The following is a 20,768-nucleotide window of genomic DNA, read 5'->3' as shown; positions in this document are numbered from 1 at the left end:
TATCTAGGAGATTGCCCCAAGTCTGCCAGGCAGTAAAATGTTTTGGCTTCTGGATAGATGATAAACCTAACATGGAAATTCAGACCCGGAAACTGGTAGGATCCTGCTTCAGCATTCTAAGAACGCTCAGAAGAGTACTGCGCTGGTTACCATCTCCCACTGAGAAAGTGGTGGTGCAGGGCTTAATAGGTCAAGGTTAGACCATGGTAACTCCCTTTATATAGGGAGTCTAAAATATACCTTTAAAAGACTTCAAGTAGTCCAGAATGTTGCTGCTGGGATTCAACACAAAATTCTGAAACATCAGTCGGCCAGTCCAGCCTTGGCAGCCTTGCACTGGCTGCCGATTCAGACAAGGATTCATTTTAAGGCCCTCTGTTGCTCATCGAATGCACAGAAGAGGCTCACCTATTGCTCCGAAACTGGTCTCGTTCTATGTCCCTATGAGACCTCTGCCATCAGAGACACAAGGACCTATGTGCATACATAGTACCAAAACTTTGGAATGATCTTCCCACGGACCTGAGATGTCAACAGTCAGAAGCTAGGTGGAGGAAGCTTTTTAAAACTCATCTGTTCTAAAGACCCGCAATGATCAAAAGTTCACTTGTTACTCCGGCTGGTGTGGTTGCTTACAGCGCTGGGGCGCCCGGCTGGGTAGCTACGCACTTTACAAAAACATCAGAATAGAAGTTTTAAAGTGGTAATAACAATTTGAGCAAACCAAATGTCACCAATAACTTCGTACATAGGCTGCAATAAATGTCTTCAGCATGTCAGCCACCTTGGATTGATCAGCGTCCTATTGTTACTGTTAATGAACATTTACAACTTTCCTTCTTGTCCTGTTAACTCTTTCTAAATGTCTCTCATTTTCCAGGTGGGAAGCCGAGTAGTTGTCATCGCTGCAGGAATACTGGCGATTCTTGTAGGAGTTATTAGTAAAGTGGGAGCTGTGTTTTCCACTCTTCCGGCACCTGTGATTGGAGGACTTTTCATGGTGATGTTCGGGGTCCTCACTGGCGTTGGACTTTCCACCTTACAGGTTTCATTATTTTGTGAACTTTTAAGAACGAACTGAATGACGCTGCTGTTTTGCAAGTCTTAACACGTCCAGTATTACCGTGTACATGTTTTAATAGGTTTTTGTGTGTAAGTATGCAACACGTATTCCTGTGCAGCTGGTGCTTTCAGTCTCCCCCGTTTCTGCCTACATGCATATTTAGGCCCTTGCAGGAAGCTGTAGGAATTCCTGTGCATGTTTGTGCTTCTGTGAATGTCTATAACCGTGAGTGCATACAGAATTTCTAACGTGAAAACCGTTAGGAGATCTGAGGCTTTAGTGATGCAGCTCATTCATGGCCTCTCCATCATCACCCCCTTGCTATACCAGTGCTGAGATCCACATGGAGCCTTGAGAATGTACCTCATTCTTTCGCCATCGCACCCTCTGCCTTGCCAGTACTGCAACCGTACGTAGCTCTGGGAATTCACCTCTGCCCCGACCGGTCATGTCTTATGCTATCCAGCTCCTAAGATGGCTTCAAGCCTCTAGCAATGAACTTGGTCCCTGACCATCAGGATTTGTTGGTATTCCACCAATGATGCAATCCATGTAAAGGCTGCACGACCTTTTGCACCTACATCCTGACCAGAAGGTTGCACCCCTTGTTATGCCACTTCTGAGATCTAAACACAGGCTTAAAAATTATCCACATTCCCGATCTGCAGTTTCATGGTACTCATCAAACGCTAACGCCTGAACACAGCTCTTCAAGTGCATTTCATTGCAGACAGTCAGAACCCACCAATATTCAATCGCTGAAACCCAAATTTGGCTCTGTCAGTTCATCTCATACCCTCGTTACGGCAGTGCTACTTGTAAATTAAGTACTGAGGAACTCACAGGGTTAGTGCACCTCAGTCTAGCTCAGCAGCGCTCATTACTATTGTACTGCTATTGTACTCTATTGCTGTCTTACTACGTTCGTCCTTTTTATGCAGCACACATACAAAGAGCAAAATGCCAGACATGATTGTTTAAGTGTGGGAAGTTGTCCCTTCCCACACATAAACTATCATTCAAAATGACGCTTTGGCACTTCTGTGTGTGCTGCATTCTGACCCTGGCCACGGTGTGTATCTGCTGTGGGAGTTGGCTCTGCTAATGATGTCTGTAAAGAGCTGATAGGTATCCCCTACTGTTCATTGCGTGCCTGTCAACCAGGTTTTGTAAGCGGTGCATTTTCCCAGTCGTTCGCGACCACCAGCTGTGCCACCACATAATACTTTTGGACATCTGGCAAGGCTATCCCCATATCGTTTATCCCCCTCATCAGTTTTGCCAATGCTATATGGGGTGCCCTGCTGTTCCACAACAGAAGCTTTATCGTACTTTCCAGTTGCCGGAAGAAGGTATCCAGCACCCTGTATGGTGTATTCTGGAGCACATATACCAATGTCGGCAGTGTGATAATTTTATACAGTGCCCCCCTTCCCAGTAGGGAAAGGGGCAGAGTCCTCCAGAAATTTACATCATTCCTGAATTCATCCAGGAGGCCATATAGATAGTCTTTGAGGAATTGTTCCTTGTCACCCAGTGTCCAAGTACTGAAAGCCTTCAAGCGAGGGAGGCCTCTGGGGTGTGCCCCTTCGCCCCCAGACAGCATGTAGAGATAGGACTTCTCCCAGTTAATGGTGTAGCCAGTGAACGTGCCAAAGAGGTAGAATATATGTAAGAGTCTCAACATCATGGAGTCAGGCTAGATGGGCTGTGTAGATAAGGACATCATCTGCATAGAGTGAGGTTCTGTCATCCCAAGAAGTATCCCATCGCAACCCAAGCACCAGCCCATCCTTTCAGATCCATGGCATAGGCGGCTCCAGAGCCACCGCAACAAGCATTAGTGAGACCGGGCATCCCTGCCTCACCCCCTTGTGCAGCTGGAAATCCTCAGAGTTCTTCCCATTTACTTTGACCCGTGCCATGGGTTGGCTATACAGTAGGCTGACCCATTTCCAGTATTCTGTGCCAAACTTCATTTGCCCGAACAGAAAGGGACACTCCAGGGAGTCAAAAACCATTTTTGCATCAAGCGAGAGAACCACTGTTGGCTCCACAGGGCACTCCATATAGGCCATGCAGCTGTAAAGTCTGCATATGTTAAGTCTGATATAGGCCATGCAGCTGTAAAGTCTGCACAGGTTAAGTCTGGTCCCCATATTGGGCATGAATCTTGACTGGTCTGGTCAATCGGTTGGCCAGCAGTTTTGCCAGTATTTTAACTTCAGCATTTAACAGTGATATTAGACGATAGGAGCTGCATCTATGTGGTGGTTTGCCCTCCTTCAGAATTGTCACTATGTTAGCCAGTCACTGGTCGAATCAGAGGATGTCGCGCTGCCCAGCTTCTTGAAACATACTAAAGAAGTGTGGGGCCACCTTTCCTGGCACCCCTTTCTAGAGCTCAATGGGGAGACCGTTCAGTCCCGCCACTTTACCTGATTATAGTACCATGATTGCTTGCTCTATCTCTACTTTGGAGAGTTCAGTGTCCAGCATTTGCCTGTCCTATGGGGAGAGCACCAGGAGTTCTATGTACTCCAAAAACTCTCTTACATCTGCCGGTGATCCGATCTTGGAGGAGGCATATAGTCCGCCATAAAACTCAGCAAACACCGTCGCTATGTCTCTGTTCATTATGGCTCAGTGTCCACCACCCAGTTCCTCTTACACTCCCTCTGCCCAAACCAGACCAAGAACTGTCTGGATCTGTTGCCCCCCTCGTAGAGCCTGCAAAGGGTTGCTAAGAAAGCTGCTTTGCCTTACATTGATCCACAACTCGGTATTCCTGTTGTTTGAGTTTCATCTGATGGACCAATCCAGTGTCTGCCAAATTGTTCACTCTGTTCTCTAGGTCTAGCACCTTGGATTCTAAGTGGGACAACTGTGCCCTCCTCTTCTTCTTAACCCCCTCTATCAGTGACAGTGCCTGACCATCACCACTGTATTGTGTGCCTCCCACAGAGTGCACTCCGAGGCAACCGAGCCCCCGTTGTCAGCAAAATATTCCTCAGTTGTGGTCTGTAAACTATCCTTGATCTGTATATCCTTCAGGTGCCATGGGTCCAGTAGTCTTTATACATAGAGAATTGAGAAACCACCAACACTCAGTTGGTTCACAAGCCCAAAAAGTCTGTAAGGATCTTTTTTTTGGGGGTGGGGGGGTGAGGGGAGGTGTCCACTCCCCACCCAGGAATACCAGGCATACACCCTCCCAATTCAATAATCAATCACAATAAATAATTAACTCTAGACCTAGTCACTGGTCACCGTTTTGGCTGCTCATCACAACGTGGTTCCCTTTCCCTTGAATAAAGAAGTTCTTTCTTTTTTAGTGACCCTCACCCAATCTAGTAGTGGCATGCTTCATCATCAGGTCCACCCTAGCTCCTAGAGGCCAAGGTAGGCTCAACTGTCTGAAGGGAACACTTAGGATAGATCCTATAGGGGACTAGATTAAAAGTACCTTGCTGGTCACCAAGGTGTTGGTTTATTCATGGTGCCAGTAAGTATGATTAAAGTATAGCACAACTGGGGGGGGGGATCTGTAGGTATATTATGGTTATAGGACCTAGTCTAAATTAGAATATTACTCAGTGTCGACATGTTTCAGCCCGTTCCAAGGCCTATAAGGTCCTGGGCTTTCATCAAGACAGAAATATAATGCAATGTTCCCTGGAGGTGTGTGCCATAAGCTACTTGCCCATATAGCCGTGGATTCACGTGCAAACTGATTTAAAAAAAAAACAACTTAACTCTCCTATTCATGGGTCTGTGAAGCTCATATGTGGTCCCGTATTTAGGGAACCACTCTGCTACTCACGGAGTAGGAGGGGGCATGCCCCCTCCCCCATAATGAGCAGAGCACCAGCCACCATAGCGGAGTCCAGTGAGGGTTCTGGAGCTTGAAGGTAGCAGCAGTCACCGCCGCTTGCCAGAGGATGACGTCTGCCAGCATCTGCCCCTGCTACATCCTCTGCAGCCTCTTGGCTTTACCACTCCCCCTGCTCATTGCTGACTGTCTGTCTCGAGGACCAGGGGCCAAGGTGCCCACCAGTTGCCAGGCCAGCTGTTGGTAGCATGTGCTCCATCATTCCAACCTCTCACCAGGCTCCCATCTTTGTGGTCGATATGCAGCACAGCCCGGCCGCCCGGACCTGCTCACCTCCTTCGTTGCGCAGCAATGGGCTGCCAGTCACAGGTCAGACCCCCGCAGGAGCTCCTTCCTTGTTTCAGGTCCCGCTCCCCTTGGCCCATGCAGGACAGCCAGGAGTAAGAGGGGCCTCCTCCAGTGCTTCCTCTGCATTGCCTGGAAATGGGGTGCGAAGAGAGGGGAAGAAGAGCTGCGGTGCTGTCTTGCGTCGACCCTCCTTCAGGGCCCCATAATCGTGTGGGTCACGCTGCCTCAGTCCGCAACAGCCTCTGTCTGTGGGGAGGGCTGTGGTCTCACACCTCTTCTTCTTCGCGGTCGGATATCTGTTTACAGGCAGGTTCCACGGCACCCACTCACCTGTCCCTTGGGATCATGCTTTCCTGTCCAGACCGCCTTCCCACTCAGTGGGTCCTCAACGGCAAAGGCTGCACTAGTCAGGCCACCGCCGGCCCCTCGATCTGGCAACTTAGTCAAAATGGGTCCTGCTGCTACTCATTTCTCTCCCTCCAGAAGGCTCCACATATTTTAGGCCATTCAGGCCATCCACTCCTGGACCCTTGGTTGTGGAGCTAAAGGTGCCCAGTTGACCATTTTCGAAAATGGAGGATTTGCTATTTTGAACCTTGAATTTATTGATATTTCTCTATTTTTCTAAATTGTTTTGGGATTGTTCTTCTGTTGTGTTTTCACTTCATTATTGTTTGTGTGGTGCACAAATACTTTACACACTACCTCTAATTTTAGCCTGACTGCTTTTTTTGTACCAAGCTACCCAGGGTTAAGCACATGTTAAATTAGTGACTCTTTGTGGTTCACCCTGCAAGGGATTGTGGTTGTTGCTTGACCATGGCTCACACCCTAGCCAACCAACAACCCAATTTCTCACAGTTTGCCTCTCCTTCTTTGTCAACTGGGTGCATGAGTTGGAGAGAACCCTGTTATCTCTGTAGTATATTCATATTGGAGTGTGAGTGTTTCTTCATTATTGAATGTGAGGCTATGTAATACTGTAATACATCTACATTTGCACATTTGTGTCTGTGTATTTTTGCATTGTTGTATGAGTTTTGTCTATTACAAAAAGTTTATAGACAGATGTTTGCTGGGAGATGTATGTCTCTGTTTCTGTGCTACAAACCTCGATGAGGAAAACAGTGCTTTGTGTTTTAATTGGAATATTTTTTCCTATAGTTTGCAGATATGAATTCTTCGAGGAATATATTTATAGTTGGATTTTCCATTTTTTCTGGTCTCACTGTTCCCAACTGGGTCAACCAAAATGCCCGGATGATGGAGACTGGTGAGTTTAATAGTCCTTACCATAATCTGTAATAATAACAATAATAATAACAATAATAATAATAACAACAGCAACAATAATAATAATTCAGTCTTGGAAATGGTTTCTGATATCTATTGGCTTCAATTAATATGTGAACGTAACACTTAAAAATTCTGTATTTTTTCACTAATATTAAAAATACCAATAGTGCTGATGAAAAAGACAATGTATTTAATTTTTTCTTCTAATAATATTATTATTGATATTATTACTTTATATAACTAACACCCCAGACTGAATTGTTTCTTAATATCTCTTGTTAGTTTTGGAGAGTCCAGTTTATCTAATTTGATTGACCTCTTAAAAATGGAAGCCTGAAATGACTCAGACTTTTAATGTAAAGGTTGCAGTCAGGTTATACAGCAGGTGCAACACATATTGAGATATGTTACCAATACAACATCCAAGAAAAACTCAGCAGCACAACATGTAGTACAACTTAAAGGTTTGGCCGAAAATGACAAAGTAAAATAGATTGAGAGTTACAACTTGAAATTTCCCCCAGTTGTATTTTTGTAACTATTTTTAATGTATTTTAAAGCGCAACATTCACGACATGGGTAAAATGGTGCTACGAAAAAACAAAGTTAAGACAATAATAGAGCCAAACCTTGTCTTGACTAATGACCTTTAGGAGAACTGTTTCCATGAGTTAAGTATTTGTTATATACCATATAAAAGCCAGTAAACAGTGTTTTTCTAATGTGAAGTGCGTTCTACTGAGGTAATAAACTTTGGCTTTTGCAATGTAGTAATACAAGTGTGAATGTGCGTTTATTAGTACGCTTGCACAAAAACGTGTTATTGGGCCACATTTATTTTCACTGTCTTGGCATATATAAACATGTATATCTATCTATCTATCTATCTATCTATCTATCTATCTATCTATCTATCTATCTATCTATCTATCTATCTATCTATCTATCTTTATTTATGTTATATTATTTAATTAATAATGTGGGATGGATGATTGCTACTAATATGAATAGCTATATGAATAACATATCAAATAAAAGGAAAACAAATGCTTTAGTTGAGGTTTTCATTAATGCTTTTTCCCTTCTGTGCTCTGCAGGAATTTCCCAACTTGACCAAGTGATCCTGGCACTTCTGACCACTGGCATGCTAGTGGGAGGGTGCTTTGGCTTCATTCTAGACAACACCATTCCAGGTAACTCTTGTCACAATAATGCATGTTATTTCAGGTTTCCCAGACCTATTTGTGCTGCTGGCACTAACAAGAGTATCTGCGTGCACTACGAAATGTGACTAGAAGACCATTGCCTCCACTATGAGGTTCCCTGCACAGCTTTCTTCCCTTTATACGTTCAATTAAACACACATATTCTTTGGTTAGCTGTGGTTGATGTATAAACCACAAACACATTTTGTTTAACAGCTAAGAGGCATAGAACAAATCCCTAAACAGACGCCAGGAGTTGTTGGACAGAATTAAATTGGGGGAGCAAGGGAGCCACAAGAAGAACAAACAGTCCTTAGTTTTATTTTAGTACAATTACGTATTTGTCCTTGAGACTGAACTTAAGCACTAGATGCATTAGCATGAGACAAAGAGAAAGAGCTTAAACAGCCATCATACATAAGTCCAATGTTACCAGATTCTTACAAGAAGCTAAAAAACAACAACATATGAATGGTGTCAGCGGATGGGTATAGTGATAGCTTTACATTTGAGTAAACTGTTGTGATACCCAGTATTTTTTGAGGTCACACCCAGTATCCTAAGATCCAAAATGAAACTAACTTTTTTTTTCTCTCCCCCTCTCAATGAGTTTTGCTCTTGAGGAGTGAGGATTTTCTAAATCAGATAATCTCTTACAGTTACAAGTAATAGGGCAGAGCCCTGTCCATGAGCTCTGGAATTAGTACACACATGGGCCCTCATTCTGACCTTGGCGGGCGGCGGAGGCCACCCGCCAAAGTCCCGCCGTCAGGTTACCGTTCCGCGGTCGAAAGACCGCGGCGGTAATTCTGACATTCCCGCTGGGCTGGCGGGCGGCCGCCTTCAGGCCGCCCGCCAGCCCAGCGGGAAAGAGGCTTCCACGATGAAGCCGGCTCGGAATCGAGCCGGCGGAGTGGAAGCTGAGCGACGGGTGCAGTTGCACCCGTCGCGTATTTCACTGTCTGCCAAGCAGACAGTGAAATACTTGTAGGGGCCCTCTTACGGGGGCCCCGCGACCCCCCCTACCGCCATCCGGTTCCCGGCGGTCGGACCGCCGGGATCTGGATGGCGGTAGGGGGGGTCGGAATCCCCTCGGCGGCGCAGCAAGCTGCGCCGCCTTGGAGGATTCAATGGGGCGGCGGTACACTGGCGGGAGACCGCCAGTGTTGCCGGTCCGACCGCGGCTTTACCGCCGCGGTCGGAATCCCCATTGGAGCACCGCCGGCCTGTCGGCGGTGCTCCCGCGGTCCTCCGCCCTGGCGGTCTTTGACCGCCAGGGTCAGAATGACCGCCATGATGTTTTACAATACAATATAATTTAGTATGTGTCATTCTCATATAAATCAGATGAATAAGGATTCTCATAATAATAATTACCTTCTTAGAAATCAAAATTGAGTTAAGGGTGAAAGCTAGTTACACCACAGATTTTGATAATTATATATCCCTAACCTATTAGTGAAATCCCTAAATATATTATATTTAGCTGGCTCGCAGCTTAATCTATTAGTGTGAAAACTATCATAATATTTGCTAAATTATCTAAAACACCGCTGCATACCTTTATGGCAGTAGGCCTCATATTGCAGCCCCCTATTTTCTGTATCTCACCCGAGCAACTAATCCATCTATGTCACAAGCCCCTACATTGCAGGAATGAATGCATGAATGTTCTCCTCTACTCTCAATACCCTCGAGGTGAAACCAACTCGATCTCCACCTTTGAAAATTTTGGGGGGAAACAGAAATAGCACAAAAAGAAAAGCAGCCTGTTTCTTTGTGTTGATTCTTCCATGAAAGAAACACACACATATATTAATGTATTCTAGTTAAAAGGGAACTGTTAGGCCTGACAGCCTAAGTATCCCCTAAGGTAGGCCCTTAGGGCAGGGTGTTATGAGAGTAAAAATTAGGACATGTACTTTTAAGTTTTTCATGTCCTGATGGTGAAAAACTCCCAATTTTGTTTTTCACTACTGGGAGGCCTACTCCACTCATAGGTGAACATTGGGGATTCCTTATTACATTTAATAGGCCTGATTGAGATGAGGTAGAACTGCCATGTTAAGTATCTATGGAATAGAAATGATAAATCCTCTTTAACCCCTTCGCTGCCAGGCTATTTGGGGTAGTTCACACTTAGGCCCTCATAATTTTTTGTCCAAATAAGCTATCCACACCAAATTTGCTTCCTTTTTTTCCACATCCTACGGATTCTAAAGGTACCCAGAGTTGTGGGTTCCCCCAAAGGAGACCAAGAAATTAGCCAAAATACAGCTAAAATTTTGTTTTTTTTTCGGAACAAATTGGAAACTAGTGCTGCAGAAGAAAGCATGTGTTTTTCCCCCTGAAAATGGCATCAACAAAGGGGTTTGTGGTGCTAAAATCACCTTCTTCCCAGCTTTCAGGAACAAGCAGACTTGAATCAGAAAACCACATTGGGACATACCCCATTTTACTATTTTTGTGCTTTCAGCCTCCTTCCAGTTAGTGACAGAAATGGGTGTAAAACCAATGGTAGATCTTAGACAACTAAACATTTCTGGAAAGTAGACAAAATTCTAAATACAGCAAGGGATCACTTTTGTAGATCCTTCAAGATTTTCCTACAGAAAGTAGAAAACTGCTGAAATAAAAAAATATTGAAATTGAAAAAAAAAACCAGCCATTTCTGTCCACGTTTTCTTCTGTAACTTTTTCGAGCTATGGCAGATTTTTGAAAGCTATATACAGTTACCTCTGCTGGACTCTTCTGAGTCCGGGGATATATAGGGCTTGTAGGTTCATTAAGAACCCTAGGTACCCAGAGCCAATAAATGAGCTGCACCTTGCAATGGGTTTTCATTGTATACCGAGTATGCAGCAATTCATTTAGTGAAATATATAGAGTGAAAAATAGATATCAAGGAAACCTTTGTATTTCCAAATTGGGCACAAGATAAGGTGTTGAGAAGCAGTGGTTATTTGCACATCTCTGAATCCCGGGGACCCAATACTAGCATGTGAATTACAGGGCATTTCTCAAATAGACTTCTTTTTTACACACTGTCTTACATTTGGAAGGATAAAATGTAGAGAAAGACAAGGGGCAATAACACTTGTTCTTCTATTCTGTGTTCCCCCAAGTCTCCTGATAAAAATTATACCTCACTTGTATGGTTAGGCATACTGCCCGCAACAGGAAACGCAACATGGACACATCACATTTTTACATTGAAATTTGATGTGTTTTCTGGAAAGTGTCTAGCTGTGGAGTTTGACATCTAGCTCAGCCGGCACCTATGGAAACCTAGAAAACCTGTGCATTTTTGAAAACTAGACAGCTAGGGGAATCCAGGATGTTGTGACTTGTGGTGTTCTCACCAGGTTCTGTTACCCAGAATCCTTTGCAAACCTCACAATTTAGCCAAAAAACACCTTCTCCTCACATTTGGTGATGGAAAGTTCTGAAATCTGAGGAGAGCCACAAACTTTCTTATACCCAGCATTTCCCCAAGTCTTCCAATAAAAATAGTATCTCACTTGTGTGCCCATGACAGGAAATGCCCCAAAACAGAACGTGGACATATCACATTTTCCCAAAGAAAACTGACCAGTTTTTTACAAAGTTCCTAGCTGTGGATTTTGGCTCGATGCTCAGCTGGCACCTAGGGAAACCTACCAAACCTGTGCATTTTTTATAACTAGACACCTAGGGGAACCCAGGATAGGGTGAATTGTGGCTCTCTCACCAGATTCTGTTACCCAGAATCCTTTACAAACCTAAATATTTGATAAAAAACAATTTCTCCTCATATTTTGGTGACAGAAAGTTCTGGAATCAGAGAGGAGCCACAAATTTCCTTCCACCCAGCGTACCCCCAAGTCTCCCGTTAAAAATGATACCTCACTTGTGTGGGTAGGCCTAGCGCCCACGGCAGGAAATGCCCCAAAACACAACGTGGACACATCACATTTTTCTAAAGAAAACTGATGTTTTTTTTGCAAAGTGCCTAGCTGTGGATTTTGGCCTCTAGCTCATCGGGCACTCCCCCCCCATCTCCCGATAAAAATGATATCTCACTTGTGTGGGCAGGCCTAGTGCCCATGAAAGGGAAGTGTCCAAAACACAACAAGGACACATCAAAATGATCTATTACAAAACTACCTGTTTTTGCAAGGGGGGCACCTACGTTTTTGGTCCTGGGCTCAGCAGCCATCTAGGAAAACCCAGCAAACCCAGTCATTTCTGAAAACTAGACACCCGAGGGAGTCCAGGGAGGTGTGACTTGCGTGGACCCCCAGTGTTTTCTTACCCAGAATCCTCAGCAAACCTCAAATTTTGCTAAAAAATAAAATTTTCCTCACATTTCTGTATGAGATCACCGCACTGGCACACATTTCCTACCACCCAACGTTCCCCTCGGTCTCCCGATAAAAATGATACCTCACTTGTGTAGGTGGGCCAAGTGCCTGTGACAGGGAAGGGCCAAAAACATGTCGAAATTGAGAGGGAACCAAAGCGGGTCCAAAAGGGCAGTTTGGAAAAAAAAGTTTTTAGGCTGACAAGTGGGGATGAATTTGTATTGGTACAGATGCAACAATGCTGGGTGGTAGGAAAATGCGTGATTTCAAGCAAAGTTGGAGCATTGCATTGCATTGTGGGAAAGAAAATGGTGTGGGGTGCATGTGACACACACTACCCTGGACTCTCCCTGATGTTTAGTTTTCAGATGTGTCTAGATCTGGTAGATTTTTCTAGGTGGCAGCGCCCCAAAGTCCAAAAAGTGTAGATGCTCACTATTCCAAGTGGAATACTATTGAGAGTTAGCTAAGCTCTCTTGGCCCAAAAGTAGATTCAAAACCCAAAATAATCAAATGTCCTCTTGCTTGTTGCTGGGATAAGATCCTTTCGTTTGCAGGGGGATGGGCTGAAAGACTGTTACCCCCTTCAGTTTTTAAAATTCTCTGGTATCTAGTAGGTTTTCTGCCCCCCCCACCCCCCTGGAGTGGATCGGGGATAATTACCCCATCTGCCCCACCCTCTTTTTTAAAACACATTTTTCCCTGATGTCTAGTCAGCTTTCTGCCCTCCTTTGGGGAAGATGGCCCTTACAAAAATAGGCTGCTATGCCCCCAGAGGGGCAGAAATGACCATCAGTAATGTGCCCCCATGGAGAGCGACCCTTGCCCAAGGGGCTGCCCCCCCCAAACAAAACACACACACACACACCGATCCCTGGTGCCTAAGTGGTTTCTGGCCCCCCCTTGAGGGCTAATGGGCCCAACAGAAATAGGCTAATCTCCCTCCAAGGGGGGCAGAAATGGCCTAAAATAATATGCCCAAGGGGGGACGCTCCCCTTATGTAAAATATATATTTTTTTAAATCCCTGGTGTCTAGTGGTTTCTGCCCCCCCTTGGGGGCAGATTGGCCTAATAAAAATAGGCCGATCTGCCCCCAAGGGGGGGCAGAAATGTCCTAAAATGATATTGGCCCCCAGGGGAGCGACCCTTGCCTAAGGGGACGTTCCCCCCCCCCCCCCCCAATAAAAAAATTAAAAAATTTGCCCTGGTGTCTAGAGGTTACTGCCCCCCACCTTGGAGGCAGATCGGCCTAATGAAAATAGAAAGAAAATAGCAGAAATGGCCTAGAAAAAAATGCCCCCCTTGCCAAAAGGGCCGCTCCCCTCATGTGTTTACAAAATGTAAACACAATCCCTGGTGTCTAGTGGGCATTTCTGCAGTAGGGTCGCTATGCTATGCGATCGTGCTGCAGGAATGCTCAGAGAGACATGAAAGGAAAGGAAAAGCCTTTCCTTTTCTCTCATGCCTCTCCGACCTGCCCACTTCCCCCGTCTGAGGAGAAACTAACCAGTTTCTTCTCGGGTCGACCTCTGATGAGGTCTGCACGCGATTGCGCGCTGACGTCATCAGATGTCACTGGGAGGGTTGGGGGGGGGTCGGGGAGTTGCAGAGGAAGCGCTTCCCCTGCCATCCCTGCCCAGGGGTTGTGGGTGGGTGGCCTGGGGGTTGTGGGCCGGGTGCCGGACATAATGGTTTCGTCTTCTGCACAGCAGCGCTGCAGCCGAGGACATAACCATTACATCCACGGCACCCAAGTGGTTAACCCATTTGATGCTAGGCATTCTTCCACCCAAGTGCTAAGGCTTTTTTGGATATTTGGGGTAGTTCACGCTTAGGCCCCCACAACTTTTTGTCCACATAAGGAATCCACACTAAATTTGTGCACTTTTTCCCAACATCTTAGGAATTCTAAAGGTACTTATGGTTTGTGGATTTCCCTGATGGGACCAAGAAATTATCTAAAATACAGCCAAATTTGGTAAAATCACCACCTTCCAGCTTTCAGGAACAGGCAGGCTTGAATTATGAAACCAAATTTTTCAACACAGTTTTTTCATTTTACTGAGATATAGCCTATTTTTCCTATTTTTTGTGCTTTCAACCTCCTTCCAGTTAGTGGTAGAAATGGGTGTGAACCCACAGGTGGATCCCAGTAAGCTATACATTTCTTAAAAAGTAGACACAATTCTAAATTCAGCAAAGGGTCATTTGTGTAGATCCTTCAAGGTTTTCTTATGGAAAGCAACAGTTAAAATATATTGAAACTGAGTTGAAAAAAACAGCCATTTATGTCTACATTTTCCTCTGTAACTTCTTCTTAGTATGGCAGATTCTTTAAAGCAATATACTGTTACATCCGCTGGGCCCTTCTGGTTGCGGGTATATGTAGTGCTTGTAGATTCACCAAGAACCCTAGGTACCTAGAGCCAATAACTGAGCTGTACCTTGAAATGGGTTTTCATTGCGTACGGGATATATAGTCATTTAGTTGGTAAAATATCAAGAGAGAAAAATAGATATCAAGGAAACCTACATACTTCCAAAATGGGCCCAAGATATAGAGCTTAGAAGGAATGGGTATTTGCACACCTCTGAATTTGGGGTTACCCATACTAGCATGTGAATAAGCCAGCCTTTCTCAAAATGACTTCTTTCTTAAACATTGTTGTTAGTAATGGAGTCTTTGGTTGACAGTCAGGTTACCCCCTGTTCAAGCAAGGACCCTCACTCTAGTCAGGGTAAAAGAGAATCACCCTCAGCTAACCTCTGCTTACCCCCTTGGTAGCTTGGCAGAGCAGCAGGCTTAACTTCAAAGTGCTAGGTGTAAAGTATTTGTACCAAAACACACACAGTAACTCAATGAAAACACTACAAAATGGCACAACACAGGTTTAGAAAAATAGGAAATATTTATCTGAACAAAACAAGACCAAAATGACAAAAGTCAAGTTATCAATTAAAAATCAAAAAGAGTCTAAATAGTGTTAAACACACGCTAGCGCTGCTAGCGTGAAAATGTACCTGGTGCGCGTCAAAAATAACCCCTCACGGGCGGGTGTGCGTCAAAAAGGGCTTGCGATGCGTCGATATCACTCACGAGCGAAACCTTGCGTCGTTTCCCCCTTCTGTCGAGTCTGCATGCGTCGGTTCTTCTCTCTGCAGGAGAGCGATGCGTTGATTCGGTCCGCACACCGGTCCACGCAGGCCTTGCTTTGTTTTTGCACGCACAACGATGGTTCGCGTCAGAAATCCAGCCGCACGATGATCCGAAAACCCCGCCATGGGTTGCGATCTCCTAGCCTCCGTCAGCAATGCTGTGTGTCGTTTCTCCTGCTCCTGCGTCGATTCTTCGGTCGCGTTTCCGGCGAGTGTCGATTTTCAGCTGCGGAGCCGGCGGTGCGCCGTTTCTTCAGCCGCAGATCGGAGTTGCGTTGATCTTTTCCCCGCACGGCACTCTGGGCGTGGATTTCTTCCTCTGAGGCTGCCAGCTTATCCTTTCAGGGTCCCAGGAACTGGATGGGCACCACAGGGCAGAGTAGGAGTCTCTCCAGAGACTCTAGGTGCTGGCAGAGAGAAGTCTTTGCTGTCCCTGAGACTTCAAACAACAGGAGGCAAGCTCTAAATCAAGGCTTTCGAGATTTCTTCTCAAGATGGAAGACACACAAAGTCCAGTCTTTGCCCTCTTACTCTGGCAGAAGCAGCAACTGCAGGATAGCTCCACAAAGCACAGTCACAGGCAGGGCAGCTCTTCTTCCTCCGCTCTTCTCCAGGCAGAGGTTCCTCTTGTTTCCAGAAGTGTTTCTAAAGTCTGTGGTTTTGGGTGCCCTTCTTATACCCAATTTCTCCTTTGAAGTAGGCCTACTTCAAAGTAAAGTCTCTTTTGAATGTGAAATCCTGCCTTGCCCAAGCCAGGCCCCAGACACTCACAAGGGGGTCGGAGACTGCATTGTGTGAGGACAAGCACAGCCCTTTCAGGTGTAAGTGACCACTCCTCCCCTCCCTCCTAGCACAGATGTCTCATCAGGAAATGCAGACTACACCCCAGCTCCCTTTGTGTCACTGTCTAGTGTGAGGTGCAACCAGCCCAACTGTCAAACTGACAGACAGGGAATCCACAAACAGGCAGAGTCACAGAAATGGTATAAGCAAGAAAATGCTCATTTTCTAAAAGTGGCATTTTCAAACACACAATCTTAAAACCAACTTTACTAAAAAATGTATTTTTAAATTGTGAGCTCAGAGACCCTAAACTCCACATGTCCATCCGCTCCCAAAGGGAATCTACACTTTTAATCAGATTTAAAGGTAGCCCCCATATTAACCTATGAGAGGGACAGGCCTTGCAACAGTGAAAAACGAATTTGGCAATATTTCACTGTCAGGACATATACGACACATCACTAAGGCGGTCATTACAACATTGGCGGTAAAAGCCGCTTACCGCCGTGCAGAAGACCGCCAACACAACGCCATGGCCGCGGAATTCTGCCACAGCTATTATAACCCACATTTCGGAATCCGCCAAAATTCAGACACCCACACAAGTCTGCCACACCAAAGGTCAGTGATAAAATGGCGAAAACAAAACCAACACCGTCACGCCAACAGAAATACGCCCACACTATCACGACACACGAATCCATGTGGCGGTCTTTCAACCGCGGTATTCCATTGGCGGTACTCACCGCCGCGCTCAAAATACACACACTCTTACAAAACACTACCACATTGGACAATTCGAAATACACACACCTGATACACATACACACACCACTCCCACACACCCATTACAATATAAAACACACACCCACATCACCCACAAACCCCCAAGACCACAAATTCCGAAAGAAGGCCAGAGAGAGACACCACCAGCAAGAACAACAGCATCCCACAACACCATCACCCACAGAACTTCCACGCACCTCACACAACACCCCACTACATATCAGCACACTTATCACCCCACACATCACCTACACCACCCCATGGCACGGCAAAGACACCCCAGGTTCTCGGAGGAGGAGCTCAGGGCCATGGTGGAGGAAATCGTCCGGGTAGAGCCACAGCTATTCGGAGCACAGGTGCAGCACACCTCAATTGCAAGGAAGATGGAGCTATGGCGAAGAATAGTGGACAGGGTCAATGCAGTGGGACAGCACCCAAGAAATCGGGAGGACATCAGGAAGAGGTGGAACGACCTACGGGGGAAGGTGCGTTCTGTGGTCTCAAGACACCACCAGGCGGTTCAGCGGACTGGCGGTGGACCCCCACCTCCTCCCCCACAACTAACAACATGGGAGGAGCAGGTCTTGACGATTCTGCATCCTGAGAGCCTCGCAGGAGTAGCTGGAGGAATGGACTCTGGTAAGACAAATCTTAATTATAACATCCCCCACCCTACCTGCATGCTATCACATACCCCCACACCCACCCTCACCCCCAGCACCCCAACTCCTCACATATGTCCCAACATCAAAAACCACCCAACCCAACACCAAGCCCTGCATGCAACAACAAAGCATGGACACCCATCACTAAAGCATGCCCACTGCACATACCCATACAACCCCCTAAACAATCATCACACAAGGTCCCACACAGGAATGCAAGCACTGGGGTACACGGTCACCCACCCATTGCACACCGTGACACACACAGATGTAATAACCATCCTTTTATACCCCTGCAGGACCCCTACCCAACGTCACCGGACAGGAGGGTCCACACATGTCCAAACCACCAACAGAAGAGGCCCACAGTGATGACAGCACCTCTGTCCAACTGGATCTAGATGACCAGCCCGGCCCATCGGGGACCTCGGGACAGTCGGTTCCCCTCACACTGGCACAGGCCACCACAGACCTTCCCCCCTCTGGAAACACCAGCACAGCACCCACCCAGCGGGCCCATACCTCCGTCCCCAGGACAAGTCAATCAGCTGTGTGTCCACCACTACAGAGAACCCAGGATAACCCAGCACCCCAACAACAACAGGGACCTGGGGGCAGTGGTAGTGGGCACACGGTCCAGGGGACGGAGGCCCAGGAACACAGGGGAACTGGGAGGGCTGCTGTGCGACAGGGGGCGGACAGGCCAAGGGAACCCACTCTCCACGAGGCCCTCTCCTCCATCATGGGAGCCTACCACCACTCCCAGGAGACGATGGCAACGGTACTGGCCAAGTTTCAGGAGACCCAGCGCCTGCAGGAGGAACAGTATTTGGGCTTCAGGGAGGAACTCAGAACCATCAGCTCCACCCTGGGCACCATCATAGGGGTGCTGAAGGAAGTACTCAACACCAGGAGGGACACTGTGGCACTACAAGGGGCCCCTGACACTAGCATGGACGATGAACTGCCCACCACCTCCACCGGCGCTAGTGGACAGGACGCCCGCCACAGGACCACCACACCAGCACCCCACCCCCTGCAGAGGGAGAACCACCCCGCAAACGGTCCCTGAGATCCAGTACAAAGACAGAGCACGATGCCAAGACCCCCGCCAAGAAATGAGACCACCCTGATTGTCATCCTACTGTCCCACTTTTTCAACCTGTCCATCCTTAAACTGCCCCAGCTCCACTTCCTATGCCCATTTGGGCAATGCACCTGTGAGACTAATAGACTGGACTCTGCCATGGACATTCCTCCGCCATCACCCCTCACCATTTCACTACCCCCTCCAATATTGAGCACTAAAATAAACACACTTAAAGCACAAAACTATTTGGAGCCTGTCTGTGATTTCGAAATAGTGTATTATCAATTGCAGTGACAAAATGCTCTTTCAGTTATAATGTCAACATACCTATGTCACACAGCTCTAGTCCATGAGGAATCTAAGCAGATGTCACACAGTGGGACCCACATCTGTGAAATCGTAAGGGAAAGTGACAACTCAGTGACCATACACTGGGTGAAAACGACAGACAGTAGAGAGGTAGTAGTGTTAAAGTACATGTAGTAGGCAGGTCTGTACTCTTACCTGTGTCTCACTGGAAATATTGCTGGATCACTGAGTCCCTGTTGTTCATGTCTTCTTCCTCTGCTTCCTCGTCTTCACTGTCCACGGGCTCCACAGCTGCAACAACACCGCCATCTGGATCATCCTCCTGCAGAAAAGGCACCTGTCGTCGCAAAGCCAAGTTGTGAAGCATACAGCAGGCCACGATGATCCAGCACACCTTCTTTGGTGAGTAGAATAGGGATCCACCTGTCATATGGAGGCACCTGAACCTGGCCTTCAGGAGGCCGAAGGTCCGCTCGATCACCCTCCTAGTTCGCCCATGGGCCACATTGTAGCGTTCCTCTGCCCTTGTCCTGGGATTCCTCACTGGGGTCAATAGCCATGACAGGTTGGGGTAACCAGAGTCACCTGCAAATGGTGAGGGACAACTGTTAGACACGCACTAACCTGGAGGGATATCCCCAGACCCAGACAACCATTCCCACTGACTTGCCTCCAGGTGCTCACCTAATAGCCACACACGGTGCCTCTGGAGTTGACCCATCACATAAGGGATGCTGCTATTCCGCAGGATGTAGGCATCATGCACTGAGCCAGGGAACTTGGCATTCACATGGGAGATGTACTGGTCTGCCAAACATACCATCTGTACATTCATAGAATGATAACTCTTCCGGTTTCTGTACACCTGTTCACTCCTGTGGGGGGGGGGGACCAAAGCCACATGGGTCCCATCAATGGCACCTATGATGTTGGGGATGTGTCCCAGGGCATAGAAATCACCTTTCACTGTAGGCAAATCCTCCACCTGAGGGAAAACGATGTAGCTCAACATGTGTTTCAGAAGGGCAGACAACACTCTGGACAATACGTTGGAAAACACAGGCTGGGACATCCCTGATGCTATGGCCACTGTTGTTTGAAATGACCCACTTGCAAGGAAATGGAGCACTGACAGCACCAGCACTTGAGGGGGGATTCCAGTGGGATGGCGGATTGCTGACATCAGGTCTGGCTCCAACTGGGTACACAGTTCCTGGATTCTGGCACGGTCAAGCCTGTATGTGATAATCACATGTCGCTCCTCCATTGTCGACAGGTCCACCAACGGTCGGTACACCGGAGGATGCCGCCATCTCCTCACATGTCCCAGCGGACGGTGCCTATGAAGGTCAACAGCGAGCACAGAGTCAAACAACTCAGAGGTACCTACCCACAGTTTACCCAGAACACCAATCATACACAAAAGGTGGCCTGTATGTGTGTTGAGTCTAGGCCTAGGTATGTGTGACGCAGTTGGAAATTAAGCCATGTGGGCCCCTGAAATGGCAGCTGCCTGACCTCTAAAGTGGGACAATGGGATGTGAGGTAACTGCGCTGGCATTCCACACCGTCACGGTAGGCGGTCGAAGACCGCGGCGTAATGCTGCATTGGTTAACATTGTACCCTATGGGTCCTAGGAGCCAATGACGATGTACGCCGGCGGTGACGGTACGCACCGCCGCTGATGTGACCGCCATTTTCTATCTGTTCAATCACTCAATACCTGATCTTCGACAGCAGAGGACCTACACTGCAAGTGCTGCTGTGACCTCGGTCTGGAAGAGACAATGGCTCGAGTGTCTGGGGAAAGGGCCCCTGCCTTCACATCAGAGGAGTTGGAGAAGCTCGTGGATGGGGTCCTCCCCCAGTACACGCTACTCAACGGTCCT

General features: G+C 46.9%; 1 protein-coding gene across 1 annotated transcript in view; it reads left to right on the top strand.

Moving 5' to 3' along the window:
* LOC138287142 (solute carrier family 23 member 1-like) overlaps nucleotides 1–20,768 on the top strand; it is a 225,917-nt gene that overhangs the window by 191,193 nt on the left and 13,956 nt on the right. The window contains exons 9-11 of the mRNA XM_069227501.1: nucleotides 881–1,045; nucleotides 6,408–6,516; nucleotides 7,637–7,732. Coding sequence (XP_069083602.1) covers nucleotides 881–1,045; nucleotides 6,408–6,516; nucleotides 7,637–7,732 — 370 coding nt within the window. The remainder of the gene's footprint in view (nucleotides 1–880; nucleotides 1,046–6,407; nucleotides 6,517–7,636; nucleotides 7,733–20,768) is intronic.

This window comes from Pleurodeles waltl, chromosome 4_1 (assembly GCF_031143425.1).
Source record: "Pleurodeles waltl isolate 20211129_DDA chromosome 4_1, aPleWal1.hap1.20221129, whole genome shotgun sequence".
Classification (NCBI taxonomy): domain Eukaryota; kingdom Metazoa; phylum Chordata; class Amphibia; order Caudata; family Salamandridae; genus Pleurodeles; species Pleurodeles waltl.
Note: the sequence above shows the minus strand (reverse complement) of the source record. Positions and strands in the feature narration are given on the sequence as shown.